At 45.2% G+C, this 18,100-nt stretch overlaps 1 protein-coding gene across 3 annotated transcripts in view; it reads left to right on the top strand.

Moving 5' to 3' along the window:
- The window catches only part of ETAA1 (ETAA1 activator of ATR kinase), an 83,777-nt gene that overhangs the window by 49,723 nt on the left and 15,954 nt on the right, over positions 1–18,100 (top strand). For all 3 annotated transcript variants that reach the window (XM_085612511.1, XM_085612513.1, XM_085612512.1), the window contains exon 3: positions 3,154–3,227. In XM_085612511.1, the coding sequence (XP_085468637.1) occupies positions 3,154–3,227 (74 nt within the window). The remainder of the gene's footprint in view (positions 1–3,153; positions 3,228–18,100) is intronic.

The following is an 18,100-nucleotide window of genomic DNA, read 5'->3' as shown; positions in this document are numbered from 1 at the left end:
CAGGAAGTCGAAGCAGCTGTTTGTGTCCTTTGCTACCAGCTTCATGGGTAGACCAGTGACCAAGGGCACCATCGCTAGGTGGATTGCCCTCACTATTCAATTCTGTCACAAACAGGCTGGACAGGAGCTAACGGAGGGGGCCCAAGCCCACTCCACAAGGAAGAAGGGGGCCACAGTTGCCTTCCTGGCAAACACGCCCATCCAAGACATTTGTCTCGCAGCAACTTGGGCATCTGTGCACACGTTCACAAAGCACTACTGCGTGGACATTCAAATGAATAAGGAAGCACAGGTCGGACAGAAGGTGCTACAACACATTTTCAACGACCAGCGATCATCTTCCACCCAGCCACCACAGAAATAGGAAAACCGCTACAAAATCTATGCACAGCATAGTGAATCCAGAAAGATTCACGCTGCAAAACGAAAAGTTTCTTACCTGTCGGTGTAGTTTTGCAGCTTGAAGATCTTTCTGGATTCACTAGCGAACCCACCCACCTCCGCCAGGAAGATGAGGCTGGAGGAAGAGGGGGTGAAATGGATAGGATCAAAGAAGTGGAAACGTACAGAAATATGGACAAAAGGATTAATCAATCGCCTAGGGTTAAAAAAAAAAAAAAAAAAAAGAAAAAACAGGGAAAAAAGAACCCGAAGATGGCGCCCCAAAGGTGGGACTTCCGCAGGAAGCATGACGACGTCACGGGAGGTGCACCAAATGGTGGACGTCGACGCCCACCTGGGCTACAAAAAAAAAAAAAAAAAAACAAAGGAAAGACTACGAATCCGGACCCAACCACAAGATCGCGGAATAATGCACAGCATAGTGAATCCAGAAAGATCTTCAAGCTGCAAAACTACACCGACAGGTAAGAAACTTTTCGTTGTGTATCATCCACATAAGAAACAACCTTCACTCCCCAAAATTCAATAAGAGTGGCCTAAGGGGCTAAATATAAATTAAAAAGCAACGGGCTCAGAGACGAGCCCTGTGGCATTCCACAAACCAGCGGTTTTGATGAAGATGAAAAAGGGTGAAGGAAGACCTGTTGAAATCGGTCTTCTAAGAAAGACTGCAGCCCGGATAGAACCGTACCCTGAGTGCCAAATTGACTTAATCTCTTCAGCAGGGTCAGATGAACTGCTGTATCGAACGCTGCTTACAGATCTAGTAGTACTACCATGACGGACGTACCCCCGTCTAACGTCTTTATGACCTTTTCGGTTACTTCCAGTAATGTGGTTTCCGTGCTACAACCTGCTCGGAAGCCAGACTACATATCATGCAGCAAACCCTTGGCATCTACAGAGTGGCTAGCTGTCACCGAACCACCTTCGCTAGGATTTTCGCATGTGCTGATATTAAAGAGATGGGCCTAAAATTGCCAAGCACTTACTGATCCGCATTGGGCTTTCTAAGCAGTAGCAGCAGAAACGCCTCTTTCTATAATGCAGGGAATATGCCGGATTTCAAAAAGTTAATCCAGAATTGATTAAATAATGGATTTACGCAGGAAGCCACCATTCTAAGTAATTGAGGTAAACAAGGATCCCCTGGAGAACCAGACTTGCACTTCAAAAGTTCCTCAAATTAATCCTTTTCAGATATTGGAAAAATTCTGAAAAAGTGACAAGTGATTTGTTGGGGGATGGTTGTTGGTTGTCATCAAAACCAGCTTGTGGTGGGAACAAGGAGTGAAGTGTTTCAATTTTTCCAAAAAAAAAAAATACAAAAGGCTTGTGTAGAGAGCAGGGGAAGGATGAAATGCGCTTTCCATCACTTCTGGAATGGTAAAAGATTTCTTTAGAGGAGTTCTTCGTATTCTCAATGCGCATCAGTTTGCGGAATTTTTTAAGAGCCTCCTTATTGGCGTTTAGCTGCACTCCAGCCTCTTATAGAGGCTTTTCTCTTCTCTGAGTTCCACAGAGAACCAGGGGGCCGATGGCTTAGATCTATTGGCTGTAACTGTTTTAAAGGGGCCAATCGTATTCAATGCAACCCCACACTCACTGTCTGGGGTTGCCCGTCAGGGAGGGCAAGGTTGCTTGCAGGGCAGGGACAATGGCCTCCTTCATGACTTTCCTCCAGTTCCTCCTCTTTTCTGAAGATTTGCAATTCCTTGGTCGGTTGTCCTCGCAAATGAAACTGAACGTAACAAGAAAGTGATCCGTCCACAGCAAGCGTGTGGCGGCCTCTATTCTCATACTGTGGCCACTTGAAAAGATTAAGTCCAACTTCTGGCCCACGCTATAAGTTGAGAAGGTAACCAACTGAGTTAGGTTGAGGCCAGCTATGGTCAAAATTAGCTGGGATGCCTGAGGGCAGTTTGGGACATCGCTCCGCATGCATATTAAAATCACCCAGAACCGTGAAATTGGTGTAATGTAACGACAGCTGGGTAATGGCGTTGCATAGTGCTGGCATACAGCTATTAGGGCAGTCCAGTGGCCTATAGAGCAGCAGGCTGGCGAAGGAAAAGGAGGGTGTAAGCTTGATACAGAAGATCAAGCCCTCCGTATTACTGGTTTGGCTCAGCCTAGATGTGGAAACCTACCACGTGTCCCATGGGACATTGACAACATCCTTGCTGAGGGTAAGAATGGAGGTACTTGCTAGCCTAGTCCGTCCACAATGATCTATTCTTAATAGTTGAATGTTTGGCCAATCAGATTTGTTGGAAGAACATGTGCTGGTTGATTAACCACTCTTTCTACCAATCTGGATAGAATTTTTATTAGGAATTTTCTTATTGGCGGCTGGCAGCCAGTCACCGATTTTGCACAGACTGTGTGTGAGCTGGCAATCTCACAGCAGCTTATGGCCTGGCATGAGATACTACCTGCTGGTCACTTATTTTTCAATCATAGGCAGATGTCCTGAAAAAGGCAGATTGACATGAGATTCAATTCTTCTTACGATGCACTCAAACCTGCTATTGCCATCAATGATTGTTGAATGCCCCACATACTGAAATACTGAGAGAACCCTAGTTACTACTTTCAGTCACTTGTACTAGTAATTCTTAACTACTTAAATGCTGGTTCAGTTACAGTTGGATTAACTCCATTATACCCATGTAAAGAGGTTTCAACTATTTCTTTTATTTCAAAGAGAAACTTTAAGGCAATATTTAACTCTGAAATGTTTTTCTTCAGAAAACGAAAAAAGAAAACGTCCTGGCAAATGTGCTGTTGAAATCTCAGATATAGTGAAGCGAATTGCTCCTCAGGTAAGCATATGCCTTGAAGTGAAACGTTAAAAAGCTAATACAAAAAAACAATGTAAGACGTATGTCCTGTACGTACATAGCTATAAAACAGCATTTTGTTCAAATAATTCTTTGATTGTTCACAGTTCATTTTTACATTGAACAGTGTCCGAGTATGAATAATGTCGCAACATTGTACAATATATCAGCATTTTATTATAGCAGTTCACAATAAGATCAGTGGGTACTATCCTTCAGTCACCGTCCTCGTGTCAAACGCTCCGAAAGTCCCTGGGGAAGTCGGTGGTGAAGGGAGAATGATGGAGGTGTAGTACCAGTAGAGCAGTCCCGGTGTAGGTTGCATTGAAGAAGCACCTCTGTTGTGTGATAGTCAGTACCAACAAAAAAGCAACCCACTTTGAAATGGCATGTCATACTTGCTAATCCCTCGGGTCTGGGCGCAGGGAAAGAGTTGTCTCCACAATCGGCCAGTTTCCGAGAGAGACCGTTTCCGAGAGAGACCGTTTCCGAGAGAGACCGTTTCCGAGAGAGACCGTTTCCGAGAGAGACCGTTTCCGAGAGAGACCGTTTCCGAGAGAGACCGTTTCCGAGAGAGACCGTTTCCGAGAGAGACCGTTTCCGAGAGAGACCGTTTCCGAGAGAGACCGTTTCCGAGAGAGACCGTTTCCGAGAGAGACCGTTTCCGAGAGAGAGAGAGAGAGCAGCTGTAGCAAGTTTTTGTCTTGCATATTAGTTGCATGTGTCTGGAACAGGTTTCGTGTCAAGTGGTAAATAAATGTGGGTTGGAGGGGGTGAGGTAACTCGCCATATTTTAACACCATATTTGGCGAGTGCTGTTGGGCAATATTGTTGTCACAGCTCTGTCATTTTCATGACTTCGACTCTTCCTCACTATGAGAGCTGCAGAGTTGACCACAGCCATTTTTTGTACTAGGGTGCTCTTGTGTCAGACCATGTACCTAAGACGACTATTTATGAGACTGCCCAGGTATTTCACATTTCGCTGTACCCATCTACATGGTATGTTACCTAGCACTTCCACGGTCATTGCCTTTAATATCGGTAATGCCTAGATCCTGGACCAATTTGTCATTTAATCTGGTCAGAGAAAAACGTCCTTTTTACCAGAAGTGAGGCCATCGGGGACCCGCTTGTCTTGTAATACAATGCATTGCTGCAAATCTCCAGATTTTTTCTTTTTCTGTATTATAATTACACGCAACTTGTACCCTGAAATCCATTTTACAGCCATTTGCTGCAATTAAATCTGAACCTAGTCCTGCTCTCCAGTTTTCTAAAAAGGTATCCAACTTCACAGCGTCGACGGATTTTTCAACATCAAATGAGAGGGCTACATTTCTATCAGGGTCATCGAATAATGCCACAAGAGTTGGAGTTGTTTTTTTGAGTTGTCTCCCCTGATGATTTATTAAATAAAAATGCCCTGCATGCTGGGAACTAGAGCAGGAAGAAGCTGGCCAGGTCTATTGGCGAGGTTCTGCGAGTATCATGAGATCAGTACTTAGGAGTGATATGAACCTGTACGTGGCATAGTGAATGGATGTTAGCTGGGTCCAGGGAGAACTGTTAGTAGTACCCTCTTGAGTTACCAACGCAGGTGTCCTGTTTGCGCGGCCTCCTTGAAAACGTTTACAACAACTCCAGAGACCTTTGATCTTATAGTACTCTGTCGGAAATCTGTTCTCACCTGGGGTCTTGCCTGTGCTTCTGTTTGTTAATACCGTTCACAATATCCTCTTCAGTAAAAATATCTCCTGTTATCACCCTTTTGTCTGCAGATAAGCTCAGCAAGATTTTATCTAAAAGGAATTGCTCCTCATCGTTTGAGGTATCTGAATGTGTAGAGTCAGACAGGCCAGTGAAAAAGAATGAAGACTCTTTAGGGATGTCTAGTGCGTGAGGTGATTGCTCCTGCGTATTTCCAATCACCGGGATGTTTGGCAAAGATGTCTAAGCTACTGTGCTAGCAATCTCCACCCTTTTTTCTACCTGTTTGTAGTGTTTCCTTTTCGGTTGTTGCACAGTGTATTCTCCCAGTGAGATGGAAAGCGCAATTAGTTTGAATTTTGCTCTGATAAACTCCTGTCGGAGCAGTGCATCCATTGTTGCTTAATAAGTTGTCACTATGTCCCTGGTGGATGCGTCAAAGGACTTTTAATCTTCCATCGCCTTCTGTGTCTGTAGGACAGACTCCCTTATCTTGAGACCCCTGACATAGGATTTACTTGATGCTGAAAAGTAAAAAGAGAAGATAACAAGTCTTCACTGTCTGTGCAGAAGTCAGTAATATGAGATTGTAGCAGCTCTTTTTACTCAGCAAGTCTGCACTTGTGTTTATCACTAGCGGCCCCAGGTGGCTCCATCACCCTCCTGTCCAGATGTGACACAGGAGCCTTTCTGTCTTAGATATGGATTCAGTAATTACAATAGTATGGTTTGCTCAGTGCTTGTTGGTGTCACTATGAGTTTACCAGCTATGGTAAAGGACGTGATCCTTGCGTTTAGTCGCATGTCTCTGTTTTAGGTCTCTCTGAGCCGTAACGTTATCTTACAGTGGGTTTAGAACCCGCTTGTTACTTCTCCATTGGTTGGCTGATTGTCACTCATTTCTTTGCTTTTTATTGGTTAACTGCTGTAGGCGTCCTTCCTCTACGTGTGTTTATCCCTTCCCCAGGAACATGAATGTATTATTTGTGTCCCTCCATTGCTCATTTTTTTAGATGCTACTTTTTCTTGGTGTGTACGCATTCTACTATAGTCTTTTTCATCAGGCTCCCTCGTGTGCTCCTCCACCCCATCTCCCTGCTCCTCCCACTCACCGTTCTCCTGTTGTCTGTGGTGTTGCCACCTCCCACGCACCCGCCCTCCTTCCCTTTGGTTGTGCGCAGTGTTCCTCTCGATCACTCAACTGCCCTCCTTATCTTCCATTGTTTGTGGTTCTGCCCCTTCTATGATTCCACCCTCATTCCCCTTCTTTGTTTGTACTGTTGGCCGCGCCCACCCTCCTTCCCTCCCATTCTCCGCGGCGCCACCCGCACAGCTCTCCCTTAACCGTACGCACACCCCCACCCCTCGAATGACATGATACGGCTGTTCGGTAGTTATCAGCTCCATCTCTTATTCCACATTATTCAGACATGTCCACCTCATTGCCAGGTTTGGATGCATATGCAAACTTTCCTTATTTATTTGCCTGCATTAGTCTTGTCCTCTCCCTACCCTTGGTTTACTCTTCCTGCCTTTCTTCTGTCCCCCAGACTCCAGTGAGCAGACGCCTTTAGGTGTAAGCATGCTGTTTTCCCTGACTTTGGACTTTGATCTGACTTGGTTGCGAATGGTACAGAATTCACAACTCTAGTCTAAGGTGTGATCCTGAGCAAGCAATGTTACCTTATGTGACTCAGGCCTCTTATCTTCCAAAAGTGGAATTTTTTAGCACTCAAAAGAAAGCTGTGTTAGGCGCTGCATGCATCAATATTTGAATGAACGATTAAGGCACGAATAAACAAATGCTTGGAGGAATGATTAAATGCATGAATGAAGGGGTGTGTTAAACGGTAAAAAATTAATTTTATTAAGTTAGCCTCTACTTCTCTTCCATTTTGTCTACCTGCCCCCATTTTGTGTTTCTGCGAGGACTTTTGCAAAGTCAGAAGTCACGTGTTCCCTGAAAGCTGGTTGTGCTGATAATGCTTGTGTGCCAGAGTAGGGCCCCTGCCCTGCCGAAACGCCTGAGCATGCAGATGTCTAATCTATGAGCCCACCAATGCCTGTAACCTCCCTTGCCTATCTACAACAATGACGTGGGTAGGGGTTTATCAACAGTTAGCAGTTTACCTTTCATCATGGCGAAGTGGTTTCAATGTGTTTCACAAGGCCCCGAAAAGTATAAATGCCTTGTTTGAACTTGTACTTGTTAGCCCCCTCCCTCTGGCACTTGCAGTGTCTGAATGATGGGACTTCTCTCATGAGTGAAATAAACTTGTATTTTGTTTCCACTCCAGTGTTGATCCTCATTTTGTGAACCCGTAGACAAAGGGTGTCCCTGCACCAGTGAGACAGATAAAAATCTCACAGTTGAATTCATTACTGAACAAGAGAATTATTGAATGCATGGATAAACAAATGCATGTGTGATTGAATTAATGATAGAGCACATAAACATATGCTTGAATGAATCCCTGCTTTAAATGGATGGATGAATTGACTTACATGTGTGCAAATGATTGAATGCATGAATACCTAAATTCAAAGATTACTGCTTGAATGGATGAAGACATTTTAACAGTATGTATCAAATAATTGCTTGGTGCATTAAAAAATACATAAAATAACTATATTGCTAAAGCATCAATTAAAACAAAAAGCATTGACGAACCCAAGAGCTATTGGCTTTGTCAATGTCTTTGAGCCATGTTGAATAGCAGCGTCATAGCAATTTTTCCCCTGACTTTTAGGCTTGTTGAACAGCTGCCATGCTGCTACACAACATGGCTAAAAGACATTGAAAAACCAATAGCTCTTGCATTGCTGAGACCGATTGGCTTTGCCAATACTTGTTGCCTAAAAAGAGCTATTGTCGTCATTTCCTTTTCATTGATGAACATGTGCCCTTCTCACCATTTCCTATCTTTTAAAATTCATTCAGTCTTTAGACATTTGGTTCAGATAAAAAGCAGTGTGATCTGCTTATGTTAGTTATTTACTGACCTGTAGATGAAATATGCATGTGTTTAAACATGGCTACAACCATCTGGTCATTATAACTTTATTCAATGTTGAGGAAAGCTTTCAATGTAGTGCATGTTTTCTATGAATGAACTTTTTTCACCAGGTAACTTGATTTTTCATTGTAACTTGTAGCTCTGTTGACTTCTGAATATTAGATTCATGAGACTTCAATACTTTGTATTTTTTTCTCAGCCTTCCTTCAGTTGAGAAGCCATTTCAAATCCTGCGTCAGTTTCAAAATAATTGTTGTTTCCTCTATTTCATTGGACTGAAAAAAAAGACAAAGAAACACTTACAGTTTCATATTTGAAATACTTTGCTCTACAATCGCAACCTTCACAAAAGCTGAATGGGCTCCGGTGACTTTCCAGGTTTTAGTATTTTTCTAACCCAGAGTTATATTCCATATAAGTTCTAAAAGAATGATTCTTTATGCACCTGCTGTATATTGATTTCTCTTTTGGGCCCACTTTGGTTCTCCCTTAGTAGCACTTATTAGCTGTGTTAGGCTGCTTCTGCTTTGCACATTCATACATACTACATTTGTTTTTATGACACCATATTATTTTAGAAATACGCTGCACATATTTGTTATTCAGTGACTCTTCTTGGGATTTAGTCTGAACATTTCGTACAAGGGCAAACAATATGGTGTACTGTTTTCTTGTGCCTGGTCAGCAACATCTCCTAAAACTTTTATTCACAACACGGTAGCACAGCTGCAGTTTTCAACACAGTAGTTCTTATCATATAAGCCGTGTCTCGTCCCCTTGGGAGGCATAGAGGAGAATTCCAGCAGACAGAGGGGTCCTTAAATGGAGGCAGCAGTCTTGCATAAAATGAGTTTACACCTATGATGCAGACCACCTAACTACACACACCGGGTATGGGGTGTGGTGCTCATCCCAGAGATCACTAATATATGCCTGTGCTCACACAGTGAGGGTAGGCCTAGCTATATTAGTTGCCATGGTCATTTTGTTCATGGTATACAGCCTGCTAGTAATGTTGATTACATTGCTTAATTGTATTTGTTTACTTATCGCAACACACTTGCTTTAAAATAGACTATGATGGTTTCAGTAAATATATTGTAAACTTCCTTTGTGTCTTTCTTTACTATGGACTATGGAGTGAGAAACAAAAGTTGTTGATCTGTATCCACGGTTTCCTTGGGGACTAGAGGTTCATGTTCTAGGTTTGCCAAAACCACCCTCAACTCTGGAAGGTTAGGAGTCAGGTGAGGCACTGCGAGCTAGTTGGATTTGAGCCTACAGGTACTAATGTGGTAAAGAGACTCAGTCACTACATTCTGACGTCTTTTTCTCCCAAGGCACAGTTCTGCTTCCAAGCAGAATCCCTGCAACAGCTGCAGATCTTCCACAAAACGTTTGAATCTCATCTCAGTTTTAAGTTTATTACTCCTATGATTTTGCTCCCCCTAAAGTTAGTGCTTTATTATCTATTATTGTGAGGATTTGATCAATATGTAAAAAACACAAGCATTGGCATAGCCAATAGGTCTCACCTTTGGGACCTTATAAGTGTTTAGACATGCAACAGTTAATGCTGTTGCACAAAGGATATTGTGCTGGATAACTAAACACTTATAAGGTCCCAAAGGCGAGACCTATTGGCTATGCCAATGCTTGTTTATTATACTAATAGCGAATAATATTACATTATTCGCTGTTAGTTTAATAAAAAATAATGGAGTACAAATTGCCGGAACATGACTTTTCCAGAACACTGAGGTAAGTAAAAAAAATGCTTTTGAATGTACGTATGTTGTGTGCGTGCTTGCAGTTGTGAGTGTGTTTATGTAAGAGAGAGTGTGTATGTGTGAATGTGTGTGCGAATGTACGTAGAGTGTGTGTATGTACGTGTGAATGCCTTTGTATGTAGAAGCATTTATGTGCGAGTGAAGGTCAAGGGGCTTGTGATGTCACTTCCGCTACTTCAGGCATTTTGGTGAATTGACGCCATGATGCGCGCTAGTGATTAAGCTTTCCGGCACCACGAAGAGAGAAGAATATAATTCTGGCTTCTCACTTGGTGGAAAGTGTTTGATGCTGGGAAAATCGCTTTCACCTTCCGCCTAAATTACCTTATCTGCTGAAACACTGGAGTCTGTGAACCTGACTAAACCGCATACGACTTGCATAAAACTCCTGGATGCTTGATTTAATCCAGAGGCAACATACCACGTGCAGCGTTATCCTGTCAAAAAGCATGGTTTAGGGGCAGACGCTGCCCCTCTGTTTTACTGCGGCTCCTGTAGGATATGCAGGTGTGAAGGGGGTATTCAGAAGGCATCACCAGGGGTCTGTGGATGAGCCCGTAGGTGTGTGACTCCCTGGCACCAGGGACGGAGGGGAAGTTTGGCGATCAAACAGCCCCCTCTTTATTGTGCAAATGGGGCTCGACTGTAGGGGACAATAGCGACCCGGGCAGGTGGGACAGTCGGGAGGAGGGATATCGGAGCCCACTTCCTGCTAGGAGCATTTAATGTGGTCATTAATCCAAGCACTAGACACCTTCAAAGCTCCCCTTTCCCAGGCCGAAGCCAGCCCGCAGGATGGAATTTATAACACTGCAGATTTTCACATCAAAAGTTTGTCTGCTGGGGGCGGGAGCAGGTTCACAACATGCAACAGCTGACTACTACACCACTTTAATTTAACAGTGGCACCTGGGGGAGGGGGTGGAAAAGAGTGTCAACATTCTCCCCACGTGCACAGTGCCGCTGCCCCTCAGCTTCTCTGTGTGGGCCCCCTTTCCTCAGCATTTCACTCTAATTTCACCATTTCAGGATGAGTGCCGGTGGAGAGAACCCAAATATTCATCTGTACAGTCTTAATCCCACAGGAAATACCAGTGGAAGGCTGCACGTGTAAAGATTCACACCACTTCAGAAAAGGGAAAATCCACTTTGTACAAAACTTGCTATTAGTGTAAAGAAAAAAAAAAGTGTACATGGTACCTAACCTCTGCCCATAATCTTGGAAGGCTGCACCACGTTGAAAACAGAACACTTTTTGCCAACTGTGAAATAGAAGCAAAAGGCTCTTTTGCCCCACTTTAAAGAAGGTCATGCTCGTTTACAAATGATGTCAGGCACACACAGCAAGAGCTCTAAACCAGCAGCACGAGAAAGCATGCGAGTGGTGCGCGTGCGCCACAGCGAGACATCTGTTTTGCATTATCGCGCACGCGTCTGTGCACGATAATTGAAAACAGATGTGGCCCGTGCGGGTAACCGCAAGCAATAGGCCGTGGGCGGAGCAAAGGCAGGACATGCACCCGCCTTTGCCCAATTGCGTGCTGTCTTTCTTAGAAAGACGCACGCAAAGCCCAGTAGTCTGTGAGAAAAACAAAAACACACCCACAAGCGTGTGGTGAGCTTGGTGGCCCCTTACTAAAAGTCTCGCAGAGCAGCGCATGCGCGCTACTCTAGGCTCGACCTAAAAATGTTGACCCCACCGTGTAGGTCAGTGTTGAAGGCAGCCTATGGCTGAAGCCGGCTGGATGCTGCATTTGGTTGCCTTTTGGGTGTAAGATCCTCTTCAGCCAAGGCACTTCAAAATGTAAATGCTCAAATAATTGTGTTGTTGGCTACATATGATACAAAATATCTCTGTACATCCGCCAACAAGACAGCGAAGGAACCATTAGCCAGACCCAGAAACTTCTGTTCATATCACATATCAAACCTAAAAGCAGATAAGCGTTGTATTTTCGTTTCAGTGCCTCAGCTTTTAAAATTCATCACCACATGGTACCATGTCCGCCTCCTAAAAAAGCATACCAGACTTAATAAATTTTACTCAAAAAGCTAGTTTCCTAAATCATTATTGACGTCATGAATTCATTAACCATTCCCTGGCTGACTCCTAAGGAAGTTTCCCTCAACTCACAAGTGAAATATGGGTGCATTTTACTAGTTTGTTTTCATGAACACATTCCTTTAGAATTTCTTGTTACTTTCTGAAGTGACTTTCTAGCTATGTCTTTTTATGTCTCCTCAGAAACATGAATGTTTGTAGGAATAGTGTATGCTTTATATCTTATGTTTATGTATTGAAACAAACCCATCAAGGCTGAAACTGAAAGCTCTCAGAGAGGAGAATTAGCATTGCTCTATGTTAAATCAGACCAAGTTAAAGGCGCCTGCTAGGCTGTTTGACAAAGTAAGTGATGTGGGCTTTCTTGCTGGTGCTTTTCTTCAAACTTCTTCTTACTATCTACCCATGCAAAAGAAAACCTTCCTCAGAAAAATGGTCTCTCCCACCAGTTTAAAAAAAGAGGTATCTTTTCTGTGAGTAAGAGTGGCTTTCTCCTGACGTGGGTGTTGTTTACTCCTGAATTTCAAGGAAGACATCATGCCTGCTTGTAGAAAAAAGCATTGTAAGTATGCCTAGGGTGTCTGTCTCCCCATGAACTGCAAGGCCTGAGACTTTGCACTGAGCCGAATTTCACAATCTGTTTTAGCCTGGTGCATTCACCAGAGGCATTCTTTCACAAAGCACTTAAACCTCACATTACAAGAAGTTGTCCTCTTCTTCCTCGAGGAAATGGTAGCACTCCTGGGAGACTCTGTGACACTGATAAAAATATAGGTGATGAATATGCCACAAACAATTGCTGTATTATGGCTTGCTCCAATGCGCATTCATGATTATGCAAGCACTGTTTTTTTTGTTTTTTTTTAAACACTTTTTATTTGTCAACAAAAGAATATTTGCACGTGTCATTCCACCTATGTAAAGTACAATTACATTCCAATAACCATAGGACTTCATCACGTCGATTGTACATCAAATAAATCTCAAACGTCAGTTACCTTTCTTACATTATTCTCGCATGTCTCCAACTGTCTCTTCCTCTGATGTTTACCCGGATTGCGTCTTAGGAGGCTCCCAGACGTATCCCCGAAATGTATTCCACGCCCCCCACACTTTATTCCACTTGCGCAGGCACCCTCGGTTACTATACACTGTTTTTTCAGTTATCATAACGCCATCCATATCATTGCACCAAGCTGCAATCGTCGGTATTTCCTCCGAACCCCATCTTCGTGCGATGTTCCGCTTTACAACCATTATCCCCAGCGTAACCCACACCTGAGCCAGGAGCGTAAGATCATTTGATTCCCAAACGCTCAGTAGGTAACTCTTGGGCTCTGGTAGAAGTGATACCTCCTCCACCTGTGATATCATCCTCATAACCCTGGCCCAGTATTCCGCGATTCTTGGACATTGCCATAATGTATGAAAAAAGGTCCCTTCATTCCCACAACCCCTCAAGCAGTACGGATAAGAAGCTTTCCCTATTCTACAGAAGAGGACTCTGGTGTAATAAGTACGATGCAATATTTTAAGCTGCACCAGCCTAAGTCTCGAGGATATGCCCACCTCCCGCGGAGATGTCGATGCATCTTGCCAATCAGCGTCATCCAGTTCTCCGACATCTCTGGACCACTTTTCCTTAAGTGCCTCAGTGGGGTCTGGTAAGTTATTGACTAGTTTTCGGTAGGTGAAAGAAGTTGCTTGTCTTTGCATATGATCTGTAAGTAATCTATCTTCTAAAGGGGTAGCTTCTGGGACCTTAACTCCCACTGGTAAGGCGGCTTGTAACGCGTGCTTAATCTGTAGGTAGCGAAACCTTTCTGATGCTGCCAGTTCGTATTGTTCCTGAAGACGTTTGAATGGGATTATTTCCCCTTTGCTCCACAAGTCGCCCACTGTGGAGATGCCAATTGCATCCCATTGAGCAAATCCCTTACTATTCCTGAGCCGCCCCAACCGCTTGGTGTCCCAAAATGGAGTGAGTTGGGTTATGACACCCCGCCAGCCTAATTTAGCATGTGCCTTATGCCATAGAGCGATTAGTGTGTTTTGTGGGACCAAGCAGAGAGGGGGGGTCGCCTCTCGTTATGCAGCGCCGACATCATACCTTCTGCTCCAAGTTCGTGTCTATCAGCTTTAAAGGCGGGTCTGTTTGCGGGGCATGTATCCATTGATTAATTATCTTCAATTGGGCTGCCCAATAGTATAACTGCATATTTGGAAGCGCAATTCCCCCGTCATACCATCCCTTTACCAGTTTGCCCTGTGTAATCCGTGCCGGTTTGTTCCCTCATAGCAAACTGGAGACCTGCGCCTCTATTGCCTTGAAGTAACATGGGGGTACCAGTAATGGTGCATTTTCTAGTGCATAAAGGAATCGAGGAAGTGCCATCATTTTAAAAAGTGCAGCCTTTCCCAGAAGCGTCAACGGCAACGTGCCCCAATGTGTCACATCCCGTCTGAAGCGCTCCAGATATGGTATGAGATTCAGCTTATAGATGGCATCCGGACTTGCAGTTATATAAATTCCTAAATATTTAAATGTGCCATCTGCGACTTGTAGTGGGCAATCCCTGGGGAGCCGAGGGGGCGGTCCACTTAAAATAAATAGGACAGATTTAGACCAATTTATGGTGTACCCAGATGCAGGACCAAAAAGCTCACAGATGTTTTGAATCGCTTCAGTTGAACGACTGGGGGAGGCCATATACAGTAGTAAATCATCTGCGTACAGTGAGATGCGATCCTCCTAATCCGCCGTCCATCTAAGTCCCCTAATCAGTGGTTCCCACTTAATCCATGCCGCCAACGGCTCAAGAACTAGAGCAAACAGGAGTGGCGACAGTGGACAGCCCTGGCGTGTACCACGTGAGAGTGGGGAAATCCCTTGAAATGTGCCCGTTAGCAGTCACATGCGCCACTGGGTTAGTATACAGCAAACGTATCCATGCACAAAATTTGGGACCAAAGCCCATATGGGCAAGCACCGCAAAGAGGAAGGGCCATTCCACCATATCAAACGCCATACGAGCGTCCAGGGAGAGGATAATTGCTGGTTTTTGTATATGTGGTATGCGAGCCATCACCCCATGTAGGCGTCTCAAGTTTAATGCTGTATTTCTACCCGGCATGAAGCCTGATTGGTCTGGATGTATCAGTGTCCTTAAGTGTGGCGCGAGTCGCATCGCAAGAAGTTTCGCCAGAAGTTTTGCCTCCCCATTAATTAGGGATATGGGACGATACGAGGTACACTCCTCGGGGGGGCTTTCCCGGTTTTCGGATCGCCACTATAGTGGTCAGTCTTTGATCTAGTGGAAGCTCGCCGCTCTGCAAACTGTTGCGATACATATTAAGCAGGTAACATGTAATTGTTCCTGCCGTTCTTTTGTATAATCCCACCGGTATACCATTAGGCCCCATGACCTTCCCGGATTGCAGTGAGCCGATCGCCAATTGCAGTTCTGCAACCGTAAGATCAGCTTCGAGTTAGAGGGCCACCTCATGTGTAAGTTTGGGCATGGCGATATCTCTAATATAGGATTGCGCCTCTTCCATGGACATATTAGAGGACGATGTATAAGCCTGTTAGAAGTGTCTCTCCAACATCTGCACTATTATTTCTGGGTCCGTTACTACCTGCCCATTAACCGTACGAAGCTGAGCTATGCACTTCTTACCCTCCTCTCGCTTATCCAACCATGCCAGGAGTTTACCGGCCTTATCGCCAGTTTCATAAATCTTGTGTTGTGTTGCTGTCATACGTGTTCTAACCGCGTCTTTGAGATACTCCCTGTATTCTTGCTGTCTGAGGGTCAGGTGTTGGGTCGCGGCTTGGGAGGGGTCAAGGGCACATTGCTCTTCTGCCTCATGCAGACCAAGTTCTATGTCATTTAGTTCTTGTTGTTTGTCATGTTTGTGACCAGTGATAGTTGCAATGGCTTGCCCTCGGATCACAGTCTTGTACGCCTCCCAGAGAACAGTAGGAGAACCAACCGATGACACATTTTCCTGAAAGTAAGTCTGGGTCGTAGTAGTGATAGCCTTCTTGATTTTAGAGACTTGCAGATACCCAGGGTATATGGAGTAAATGCACTGCCGTACCTTGTGACTACTTGCGTATGTTAATAACACCGGGGAGTGGTCCGAAATGCCCCTTGGCCTAATTTCCAATGTCGCCACATTTCTTAGACATTCAGAGGAGGCAAAAAAATTATCTATCCTAGAGAGACTATTGTGGACTCCTGAATGAAAAGTGAATTGACGCTTGTCGGGGTGGCGGTATCTCCATGTGTCAGTGAGTCCCAGTGCCTCTATAAAACATCCTACTGGGGAAACCCCACGTGCTTGTGTTCTAGCTGGATATCGGTCTATGGCTGCATCGACAGTGTCATTAAAGTCCCCCCAATCAATAGTTCGCCATCTGGCAGATCTAGCAAGAATTCACCAAGTGCTGGGAGTGATACAGCTTGAAGGGCCGGAGGAATGTAAACCGACACAATGTTGATAAACCTCCCCTCCCATTGACCAGATATGGCCGCAAAGCGGCCACATTTGTCCGTTTTCGTTCGATGTACTATCAATGGAGACTAGGATACCCACCCCTCTTGAGCCGGAGGTGAACTCCGAGTGTGCAACCATTTTGAAACCCCATCGATCCATTGCTTTGCAGGTGGTACCAGTTAGATGCGTCTACTGCAATAAGGCCACTGCGGGAGCAAACCGTTTTAAACCATGCAGGACCAAACCTCGTTTTATTTTGTCCCCCCAAACCATTGACATTCCAGGTAACCAGTGTCAGGGGGACCACCTGTGACGTGGGGTGCAGCATATACTCCGGGGTACATGGGCTATGTGGTGCTGTTACTGTCATCCTGGGTTCATAGTGTCATGGTTTCTCAGGCACTGTATACTGTTTAACCACCGCCCAGGAATTGGACGCGTCTTGTTCTGGTGACGAGTGCGATCCATTTGTGAAACGTGCTTCAAACAAACCCTAACTTTAACCCCCTAAACTGAACCCTGTCCCCCTCCCACATCCCTGATTCCCTGCCTAGCGGACTTTGAACTACCCGCCTCCCCAACTTAGCAGAGTGCTTTTTTCCCCAAACCATGTACTTGCGTGTAGGGGGAGAGCTACGACTAACCGCTTCGGGTCTCTCCCTTGGATCAATCCTGCCTGTAGGTGATCACTCCATGCGATAACTGTCAGTCCCGGCATTACGTAGATCGAATTGCAGCCATATGCATCAATCTGTGCCAAGTTCATGCCTACTCCTTTTCGATACCCCCACTAAGAATCCACACAGGCCCCATCTTCCCAGGCAACAATCCAGGCAGAAGTCTACATCTTTGGCAGTATCAGTGACAGTCTGAGTTCTCCAACCTGTGTGGCGATGCCCTTTCCGCCGCTGTGGTCTCCACCTCCGATGCACCAGATCCCCCGGACGTCTGTCTATTTCTGCTCCCTCACCGGTTGGTCCCTCCAGGCTTCCTCCATCCCTCAAGCCATTCCTGGGCCTCCTGCGGGGATGTGAAGAACCACGTCTTTCCGTCCGCCTCTACTCTCAACTTGGCCGGGAAGAGCATGGCGTATTTCAGATCTCTACTACGCAGTTCTTTTTTAACGTCAGTGAAGTCTCTTCTTTGCTTCGCAACAACCGCTGTGTAGTCTGGGTACAGCATCACTGTACTGTTGTCTACCTGAAGGGGCGGTGCCACTCGGGCCGCCTGCAGGGTCGCATCGCGGTCCCTGAAGTTGAAAAATCGGGCTAGTAGAGGTCTGGGTGGCGCGCCCGGCCGCGGCCTCCCGCCGGGCACCCGGTGTGCACGTTTCACTGAAATTAGACAGTCCTCGGGGCTGCAGCTTGGTCTTGATCAAGTCTTCCACGAATAGATCCAGGCCCGGTCCTCTTACGCTTTCCGGCACTCCCACCAGGCGAACGTTGTTACGCCTAGAGCGCCCTTCTTGGTCGTCCAGTTTGGCTTCCATCTGCCTTTGGGCCTGCTCTAGTGTAGGAACTTGACGCTGCAGCACTGCTGTATCTGATGAGAGTGTCGCCGTGATGGACTCTACTTCTGACAGTTGGGTACTTATTTTGGAAATGTCCGCCCGTAGCAGGGAGATATCCGTGGATATAGTTCCAATCGAGGCCTGCATTTGGGTCAGCATGACCATTCTATCCTGCAAAGTTGCTTCCTTGGAGGCCTCGGACCGAACACCGTCATTGTTACTCTTTTGTGTCATCGTATCGGTGGTCAGATCACCTCGGTAGG

This window comes from Triturus cristatus, chromosome 6 (assembly GCF_964204655.1).
Source record: "Triturus cristatus chromosome 6, aTriCri1.1, whole genome shotgun sequence".
Taxonomy (NCBI): domain Eukaryota; kingdom Metazoa; phylum Chordata; class Amphibia; order Caudata; family Salamandridae; genus Triturus; species Triturus cristatus.
This window is presented reverse-complemented; position numbering and strand designations above follow the sequence as displayed.